The sequence below is a fragment of the Zingiber officinale genome, chromosome 8A (assembly GCF_018446385.1).
Source record: "Zingiber officinale cultivar Zhangliang chromosome 8A, Zo_v1.1, whole genome shotgun sequence".
NCBI lineage: Eukaryota > Viridiplantae > Streptophyta > Magnoliopsida > Zingiberales > Zingiberaceae > Zingiber > Zingiber officinale.
Genome location: NC_056000.1, coordinates 34,223,482 through 34,233,398, shown reverse-complemented (window position 1 = coordinate 34,233,398; position 9,917 = coordinate 34,223,482). Strand labels below are relative to the sequence as shown.

General features: G+C 38.6%; 2 protein-coding genes across 4 annotated transcripts; one reads left to right on the top strand and one right to left on the bottom strand.

Annotated features, from left to right (window-relative positions):
- Window positions 1-914: 914 nt before the first annotated feature.
- Window positions 915-3,837, top strand: LOC122008401 (geranylgeranyl transferase type-2 subunit beta 1-like). 3 transcript variants are annotated; one of them, XM_042564118.1, is made up of 10 exons: window positions 915-1,145; window positions 1,430-1,514; window positions 1,608-1,761; window positions 1,846-1,962; window positions 2,306-2,372; window positions 2,438-2,586; window positions 2,757-2,890; window positions 2,985-3,083; window positions 3,193-3,268; window positions 3,492-3,837. In XM_042564118.1, the coding sequence occupies exons 2-10, from the start codon at window positions 1,461-1,463 to the stop codon at window positions 3,584-3,586; spliced, it is 945 nt and encodes a 314-aa protein (XP_042420052.1). In that variant the 5' UTR covers window positions 915-1,145; window positions 1,430-1,460; the 3' UTR covers window positions 3,587-3,837. The 3 variants fall into 3 exon arrangements, with proteins under 3 accessions (XP_042420052.1, XP_042420051.1, XP_042420050.1); XM_042564117.1 differs by having other exon boundaries at window positions 2,252-2,372; XM_042564116.1 differs by having other exon boundaries at window positions 1,091-1,145; window positions 1,430-1,519; window positions 2,252-2,372.
- Window positions 3,838-4,389: 552 nt separating this feature from the next.
- On the bottom strand, window positions 4,390-7,941 carry LOC122008400 (probable polygalacturonase At1g80170). The gene is made up of 9 exons (XM_042564114.1): window positions 7,583-7,941; window positions 6,804-6,935; window positions 6,541-6,711; window positions 6,436-6,456; window positions 6,142-6,349; window positions 5,501-5,582; window positions 5,268-5,376; window positions 5,054-5,170; window positions 4,390-4,973 (listed from the first exon to the last, which is right to left on the bottom strand). The coding sequence occupies exons 1-9, from the start codon at window positions 7,928-7,930 to the stop codon at window positions 4,683-4,685; spliced, it is 1,479 nt and encodes a 492-aa protein (XP_042420048.1). The 5' UTR covers window positions 7,931-7,941; the 3' UTR covers window positions 4,390-4,682.
- Window positions 7,942-9,917: the final 1,976 nt, after the last annotated feature.

The window sequence follows — 9,917 nt, the reverse complement described above, 5'->3', positions numbered from 1 at the left end:
CGACGACGACAGTAGCCGTTGGAGGTGATGGCGGCGACTGCTAGGGGCAGCAGCGGTGGCCGCTGGGGGCGGCGGCGACGGTCGCTGGGGGTGGGGGTGGCGGCGGCCATTGGGGGCAGCAACGACCACTAGGGGCGACGACGGCCGCTGGGGGTGACGACGGCCGCTGGGGTTGGCGACGGCGACCGCTTGAGGAGTGACGGTGACCGCTAGAGGCGGCGACAGCGATGCTCCTCGACGGCATCCACTCCGGAAAAGGGAGGAAGTGGCGACTATCCCGTGCATCCTTGACCAACGACAATGGCGGCTGGTGAAGGAGGAGGACGGGGCATGCTTGGGCGATCTCGACGACATTGGTGGTGCGAGTGCCTTCTCCTCCGATGTGAGAGGTGATGGAGATCCCAAAACATGAAGCATCAAGAGAGAGGGAGAGACGTATGAAATCTCTAGTGAGATGACGGCGAGAACCTCCAGCAACGACATAGCATATTTGCTTCATCCATATGACGGCAGTGGAAGAAAGCAGCTGAATCCCCCTTCTCTTTAATAAACAGTTCGTTCTATAAATTTAAAATTTTAATAATAAAAAACTAAACTACCTTTCTCTTCCTCCCTAATTACTCCTATGTCCCCAAGTTATGTCCGCATCACCATCCATTCTTAGGTCGCATTGAGTCTAACCTACATATTTAAAATCAACTCAACCGGGTTCGGGACCATATCACAAATCCTGCCCGTTATGACCCACGATAGATTAAGTTAGACTCGATATGGGTTAGACCCGATGTGCCATGCTAAATTAATAGTCCGACTGGATTCAGATCGGGCTCATTCCGGTCAATCCGGTTTCACACTTGGAAAAAATAATATATTCAAAAGGGTATAAAAGTCTTTTCGTCACGAGTCGTCCATTCTCCGTTCCCCACGCCATTTCGCTGTGGCCGACTCCCTTCCCCACCCAACCCTCCACCGCCGCCTGTCCGCCGGAAGCAACGATCGGAGCTTTCTCCTTGGCTCTCTTCGTTCACTATCATCGGTAACATTCTCCACTGCTTCGATCCTTCTCCCTTCTCTCTAGATCTTGTCGACGTAGGACACATCTCCCTCGCGATCTCCGTCTGTTGGGGCGAAGCTTCTTCGATAAGGTAGCCTCACAACCTTTGATTCTTCATATGTTCTATTATAGTTGTAAACTTGTGACAATTTCGTCTGGGAGTGTATCAGTACCAGATCGATGTAATTCATATGTTCTTAAACTTTCTTATGTTATATGTTTATGCTTTTTTCCTATAATTTTTATCTTTTCAATATTTTGTAATTTAGTAGCCAGTCAAATTTTGGCATGACTTTTACCCTAGGCCTAGCCTTTCTCTGCTTCCATCTTCTGCTTTTGCTTTTCTGAAAATGAATGTCAATTTTCTGAATGTAGAACCGAAGAATCAGTTAAATTTGGAGAGGAAATGGGAGAGTTGGAAGGAAAGAAGCATGTGCAATATATTGTTTCTGTAGAAAAGGTTTTGTATGTCTTCATCATTGATCTTATCTTTTGCAAGACAATTTCCTTTTGCATTAACTGAGGAGTTTGAACACTTCCATACTTACATCAGAAGAAAGACAGTTTTGAGGCTCTGGTGATAGAGCATTTGAGACTGAATGGAGCATACTGGGGTCTTACTACACTTGATTTGCTTAATGAAATTGAAGCTGTGAAACCGGATGAAATTGTGCAGTGGATTATGCAATGTCAAGACATAGGTTCTGGTAAGATCATGACCCAACATTAGGTATTTGATATCTATATATTTTTTAAGGTTGCAGTGTGATAAAATTTGAGGGTGATTGCAGGAGGCTTTGGTGGAAATGTTGGACATGATCCACATCTTCTATACACACTAAGTGCTGTTCAAGTTTTAGCCCTTCTTAACAGACTTGATGTTCTTGACATTGATAAAGTTTCGGATTGTATCCTTCCTTTATTGCGGAATCACTTATTTCTTTCTGCACAAGGTCTAGTGTCATTATCAATTTCTTATGTCACAAGATTTAAGTGGCATTATTTATTGCTTATTTCATTAACTTGATTCTATGAAACTTTGATTGAGCACACAGCACTCAACCATAAATCATTGTTATTGCTAAATCTTCAGTAGATAATGTTTTACTTGTCTAGCTAAATAGATATTTATGGTTTTTAATCATGAATCATCAAAAGTACTTTGTAAAATGTATGATGTGATATTTTAACATGTAGTCCTCAGAATGATAGTTCAACTGTATCTTTTGGTACACTTAAGTTTATATTTAGATGTGGCCGGGTTGCAGAATGAAGATGGCTCCTTCTCTGGTGATATGTGGGGTGAAGTTGACACTAGGTACATTGTTTCCTTAGTTTCCCAATGTGACATATTGTAGAATTTGATATAAGTTCTTGATGTAGGTTCTCTTATATTGCAATATGCTGTCTCTCACTGTTGGGTCAGCTAAGTAAAATCAATGTGGAGAGTGCTGTAAATTACATTGTAAGTTGTAAAAACTTGGATGGTGGATTCGGCTCTATACCTGGTGGGGAGTCACATGCTGGACAGAGTAATCTCCTTGTAGTTTAGTCTATTCTCACTCATATAAGTTGTGTTTTACCAATCTGATTACTGATTGTTTAATGTTTTTAGCTCAAAAGAAAATGTGTTTCTATCCTATCCTGGTCCGAGAAACCTCGTTGCTTCCTTACTAAATTTCCACCATCATATTGTTTGCAGTCTTTTGTTGTGTGGGTACCCTTGCAATCACGGGATCTCTGCACCATGTCGACAGAGACCTTCTCGGTTGGTGGCTATGTGAACGGCAATGCAAAGATGGAGGATTGAATGGCCGTCCTGAGAAACTTGCTGATGTGGGATCAGAATTTTTTTTTTTAATTCATATTTAGCCCTTTAATTTATTTCCTTTTCTTTGACTTGATATACATCTTATTGAAATGGCTGCAGGTCTGCTATTCTTGGTGGGTATTATCTAGTTTAGTTATGATTGATAGAGTACACTGGATCGATAAAGAAAAACTCACTAGGTTCATCTTGAACTGTCAGGTCCGCTTTCTAATACTTATTTTGGCAGCACTTCAAGATTTTATTTCGATTGAGAAGCCATTTTTTTCCCTCCTACCAATCGACTTGCTTGATTGTTGTTAAAATGCAGGACAAAGAGAATGGAGGAATTTCAGATAGACCAGACAATGCAGTAGATGTCTATCATACCTACTTTGGGGTAGCAGGTAAACTTTTTGTATTTCTATTTTTTTTTTAATCGTTGGACGCTTCATGTATTCCAACCGTAACTATGTCAGTATTTGTACTCAAATCCAAGTCACATAAGTGTACTTTTACCTATTTGTCGATGTTACTCTTTGAGACCACAAACGATAGAGTGATCTTTGCAAAATACCAGTCTCTTGAACTGTAGCATCTTCATCTGAAGCTTCATTTTTTTATGAACAGGCTTGTCTCTGCTGGAATACCCAGGAATAAAGCCGATCGATCCTGCCTATGCCTTGCCCGTCGACGTGGTAAATCGAATCTTTTTCAGTAAGTGAAATAAATCAATCACACAAGCAACTGGAGCTATGTTTCTGCTAACAGCTTGATAATTTAAATGTTACAATGCGAGTGTCCCTGCCCGATGCACCATCTTTCAAATGGTTATCAACACTGAAATTGGTTCTTATTGGAATTTGATGTGTTACATAACTCTGTATCTACAAGTTCGAGATCAAAATCTTCGCCTATTTTGCATTGTGGACATTGTATAATATTGTTTGAAGCAAATGGAACGGTTTGAGACATATAAAACAGATATTGACTCTACTAATTGGGGAACCAGACATAAATCTTCTTCAGATATGAAAATACCTATTTTGAATTTTCAAAATTATTCTCTGATTAAAAATGTGGGATAAATAGTCTTCTTTTATAGAGAAATTTCAATTAGGAATCACAGCTTTTAATTTGTGTACTTACGTCAGCTGACCATTAAAAGTCACATACTTTAATTTATAGAATAAATTTTAATTAATCTAAGTAGGTTAAAATGTTTTTATTCATAATTAAAAGGGCAGTTTGGTGAGTGAATCTCCCATTTATGTGGAGTTTTATAGAAGAATATATTGTATGTGTTATTCTATTTTCTAAGAGATTATTTTGGAGACATGAATCTGTAATTATTTTTTAGGCTCGAATTCATAATTTTTAAGTTATACAATAGTAATTTTATTGTCGCATCAAAATTCTCTATGTATTTAATCATAATTAACTTTTAAAATTTATCAAATGCCTGACTTAAATATGTGATCTTTAGGTCACCAACTATACTAAGTTTATAGTTGTGCTAAACTCCCTTTATGTATTTATTCATAATTAACTTCTAAAATGTATCAAATGTCTAATAAATCAAATTTACATATCTAACAATAGTATAAGTTCTAAAGTTTTTAGTTAAAATTAAAGATTAAGTTCTAAAGTTTTTAGTTAAAATTAAAAATCAATATCTTAAATATTATTGATTTAGCCTAAATATTCTATATATATATATATATATATATATACACTCGAAAGCAACCCCATTTCCTTAGGTGAAAGTGAAGGTTGAACTCCGGATCTTGGCGACGACTTTTAAAGTTGCTAAGTTGGCCTTTATCGACTTGGCGAGCTGGAACCTTCGATCGAATTAGCCTTTTGTTTGATGAGATTGAAGAGACCACTAGATAGACAAGAAGGTGGAGTGATTAAACCAGAACTAGAACCTGATGCCTTCCAACAATAAGCAGTTGCATTGCCGCCAGATTCTAGTAACAACTGAATGTCTGTGAGTAATATTTTCTCACAGGGAGCACTATCACTGCAAGAAAAAGCTATCGCATTTTGCGTTGCCGATGTTCCTTTTATTCCAACGAAAGCAATGTCATGCACCTCCACAGCAGATGTCTAATTTCGTCGAAGTAAGATCAATAAGCAACATAGTTTATTTGAAAGATTGACAAGAAGGTTTTCAAAACTGATGATACCTGGTTTTCACATGGACTAAGGGAATCACAGTAATACTGATCGATGATTATCGGATTTGAAACATTGCTCATCTGGATGTTACGAAATTTTATGTTCCGCGCATAGCCACTGCCACCCTAGAAGAAAGAACACATGAAGTAAGAATGTAAGATAACATTGCAATTGGAGCGAATTAAAATGTAAGGTACTCAAGCAACAGTAGTAGTAAGATACCTGCCAGGTTTTGATCCTTAAACCATTTTCACTGTTGATAATTAGACTCTTCTCCACTAGTATATGATGTACCTTCGAAAAGGAATTTGATTTGCCTAAGCTTCCGATACTGCAGCAAATCACTAGTAGCTGTCAGAACAAATATGAAAAAAAAGCTACAAATTCCATCAAGGTCACTGACTGTGCTATCTTTGATGAATCAAAGTTCATGTATAATTCCCTTTTCATCTTACCTTATACCGTGACCAGGTCCACATACGATACCTTTTACTTGGATATTGGAAGAATTGCCAACGATAGAGATGCAGTCATCCCCTGAAATGAAATGCATACAGGAAATCTCAGTAAGATTTAAGAGTGGGAGGTCAGTGGAAGAAAGAACATGAAGAATTGATTCTGTTAAACTTTGATTGTCTTTTCCACTCAAGCAAAAAAGAAATATTTCTCAGGAAACTAGATACTGAAGTTAACATCTGAACACTGTAAAGTTTGAATTGGTAACACATTTCAACAACCATTGCTTGGTTTAGTGGTAAGCGAGCTAAATTTGGGATACTTTCCACCTAAAATTGGGGATCCAACTCCATGTAACAGAATTACTAGGAGGAGCTTAACCATTTTGACTCCTTCCGGTACATGGATTTATCTCGCATTCGTTTGTCAAAGACCAAAAAGAAAATTAACAACATATATCTTTGATGTTTGACAATCTACAATTCACTAGTTATTCATGATAAACTATCTCAAAATTTAGAAATTCAAGCCTGTAAGAATCAATCAGAAAAGCAAGTATGTTGAAGGAGAATAAGCAACAAGAAGTTAGAATAAACCGGTGTGAAGTGAGATATTACACAGCAGTCATGCTGGCACACACCTGTGCTAATAATGCTACCTTCAACCACAATGGACCGAGATTCACTTATATGAATTCCATCAGTATTAGGGCTCTCAGCAGGTGCAATCACCTTCAATCGTGACACACGAACATGAGAGCAAGAGGTGAATGCAACATGCATCTGTTGGCTATTGAATACATTCAAATCTTGGAGGATGACATGCTTGCTCCTGTGAAAAGTAATTGCCTGCATTGCCATGTATTGGATTCATCTAAGGAACATAAATCACAACAAGGGATGCCAACCGTGACGGAATTGAATGGGGTGCTTACCGTTGGAGCATGACGACAAGGCTGCAAATTGAATGTTATGTAAATTAACTTTTGTCGAAACAATAAATGAAGGCATAAATAAAGATAGCTTATCGAAGGATATACATTAGTTGCGTTTCTTTTGCAGGACCTTGACCACCATTCATGTCCCATGCCATTTACAGTTCCACCGCCACGCACAACTATCTCATTAACCCCATGAAAGTAAATCCATTTTCTAGGATCATGCCCATCCCAAATTTCAGGATCCGAAGGAGCAATTATGGTTCCCGATATCTGCTAGAACACAGGTCTCCATTGAGTTAAGTGAGCCAACCAAAAAAATAGAGTGATAGCTGTAATATCAGTTCCTAAATGCATATACTTGCCGTTAATATCATCTTAGAGATACAAGGGCCACCGATATAGATAGGATTAATCAAGTACACATTACTTGCAAGAAAGTTTATGCCCATTCTAATCGGTGATGAACAAGCATAGTCCCATGCACTTTTGAAAGCCTGAAAATGGATTATTTATCAGAAAGGCCAATTAAAAAAACAATCGAAGGCAGTAGAAGAACAAGTTTGCATAGTTTTACAGAACACTAACCACTAATCTTAGAATTTCTTGTTGCTTGCTTTATACAGGAGAATTTCAAAACTTCCCATCTAAAAAATGATTTTAGCAAAATACAGTAATCCTCAATGAACTCTTTCTAGAGAAACTCATGATTACCAAACGCCACCAAACTTTTTTTCTTCCAACATTCAGTCATTCAACATTTCAGAATGGTCGTTTGGTATCAATCCATAGTTGTGGAACCAGCCAAGATACGAGATTAATAAGGAAATTTGCAATGGAAAAATGTAGGTTTTCTTCATGATATACATCAGAAACTAATATATTCTTCAAGATACGAGATCTATCGGTTTGTATATATTAGTCCAGGAAGCTAATTAGATTAAGCCTACAGTGACAGTGAGCAAAATGTTTGAATTCATTAATCTGTTAAATGATCAATATTGTTCATCATCAAATCCTTTTTGTGATCTTTCCCCTGATCTCGATTCAAAAAAAAAAATAAAAAATTGAACAACAGTGAAGCATCGAACTAATTAATCGGGCCGATCCGATCCCACACATCATCAAAAGGGAAAGTGCGTACCGCGGTGTCATCATCCAATCCGTTGCCTTTAGCTCCGAATTCATCCACCGAGATCGCGACTTTCCCATCGCGATGATCCGATCGAAGGAGCTGCATCGGCGACGGCGAGTACTCGGGGCGAGCATCGATGCGGAGGAGCGCATCGAAGAGCAGGAGGAGGAGGAGGAGGATCGCGGCAGCGGACATGAACCGAGACAGTGTCTCTCCCGGCGATGATCTCGCTCCGGCACGGCGAGGATCCACCATCACCGACACCGCCGACGAGGAAGGCGAGGACGTTCGTTGGTTTGTTTTATCGAGGAAAACACCGCGGCAAGTGTAATTTTGCCTTAGGGCTAAGGATGTCATTTCGCCCTGCCTCGCCCGTCTACACTAACTAACTTGAGTCAGTCGTAACTAAATAACTAAATTTCTATATCACATCCGACCCGTTTTTTCTACTCAACTAATTTTAAACGGTTAAATGAATAAAAGTAATAATATTAAAACGGCATACTTATTGTGAAAAGTAATTCCATTTTAAAATATATTAAAAACATATTTTATTATTTTTATTTTATTAACTATAACTGTAATTTTACATAAGGTAGAACGGTGAATTTTGATAAAGTGTTATAAATATAAATATTATTGCTACGGGAGGTAACTAGAGCCGTTAATTTGAATTGAGTCCGTCGGATTGGCTCGTCCTACCAAATAATTTAAGCGGGTTGGGTTGAAATTTTATCAACCCAAGCCCGCAACGGGCCGACCCGCCTAGGCCCGCGACCCACGCAGGTCGGCCCGCGATGGGCTTGGGTTTGGCCCGCGGGTTGAAAAACACATGTAAGCTAAGTTTTTTTGTCAATTTATTATCTTTCTTTTTATAATTTTGAAATAAAAATAATACTTTTTATCCCACATAACTACTCATTTGCGTTCATTTATATGTAAAATACATGTTTATGGATACATTTGGTTGATGAAATATTTCCGAAGTAAAATGTTGAAAATATAAAATATTTTTAATTTTTTTTTTAAAAAAAAAATGATAGGCCCGCGGGTTGCCCCGCCAAACCCGCAACCCGCCTTAGATTGGGTTGGGTTGAAAATTCCCTAACCCGTTAAGTTGACGGGTCGGCCCGCCCCGCCCCGTCATGGGTTGGCCCGTTTGACCGCTCTAGATGTAACTAGCGAATCCAGAAGATGATGTGACGGTCAAAATTAAAATGAAATAGCAGTCAAAGTTAATAAAGAAGAGCATCCCCCACTTGACTCTGATTGTTTATCCAATACTAAGGTTCGCAGGTCCAGCCCGGCCGGATTATAAGCCGTTCGAGAGAAGGTCGACCGACCCTTAAGCCGGTCGAACATAAGGAGTTCAGTGCTTCATTCTCGAACTAGAAAGATAGCACATCCGGTCATTCAATAGCCGATCGGGTTTAGAGACAGCCGACCTCATAGGTCGACTAAAATGTTCAGCCCACCTCGCAATCGACCAACAATAGGTCTAGTCAGCAAAAGGGGCAATCTCCCAGATTCTTATAAATCTCTCTACGTACACTCATTCGACCCTATTGCTGGTCAACCTTACGGGTTTCCACGAGACCATACGCATGTGAATCCGTTCGATAATGGAATCGGACGGGGTTATAGACCCGACCAGACAAAAGTCCGGTAGGACCTAAGGTACTTCACTTTATATTGCCTCCCAAGATGGATTTCTAGTACGCCCAATGCATCATATTATTTTCTGAACGAATTTCTAAATAGCATTCAATACATAACAAAGCAACTTAATACGAGAACAGACATAAAGACGGCCGAACTTATAGGCCAGCCGAAATATACTCAGCCGACAATATGAGTAAAGACTCCTAACAATCTGTCAGAATAGCAAATATGTGTCAGAGAATATTCTTCTGGAACATTCTTCAAAGAACATCTTGTTTCTCGTCAGCAAACTACTTATGACAATATATTCCTTCAACAACCTCAATAACAGCATAAGCTATAAACGACAAAAAGAAGTATATATATATATATATATGGATAAATAGAAGATTCCATGGACAATTATTGCACATTGTTTAGGTTATACACTTTACTTTATCTAATAATCTCTGACATACTTCGGCATCTCATGATTGCGAAGGTTATGAGAGGTGGTATATAAAGGGGGTCTTCTCCATTGGCAATGTATAGGACCGGCTTTAAGCATATGCCATTAAGACTTATGCCTAGGACCCCAATTTTTATTGGGTCACATTATTTTTAATATATTAAATATATTTTTATATCTTTTTTTAAAGAGAATGGAAAAAATATGGCTCATGTGATAAAAGATTGTACAATC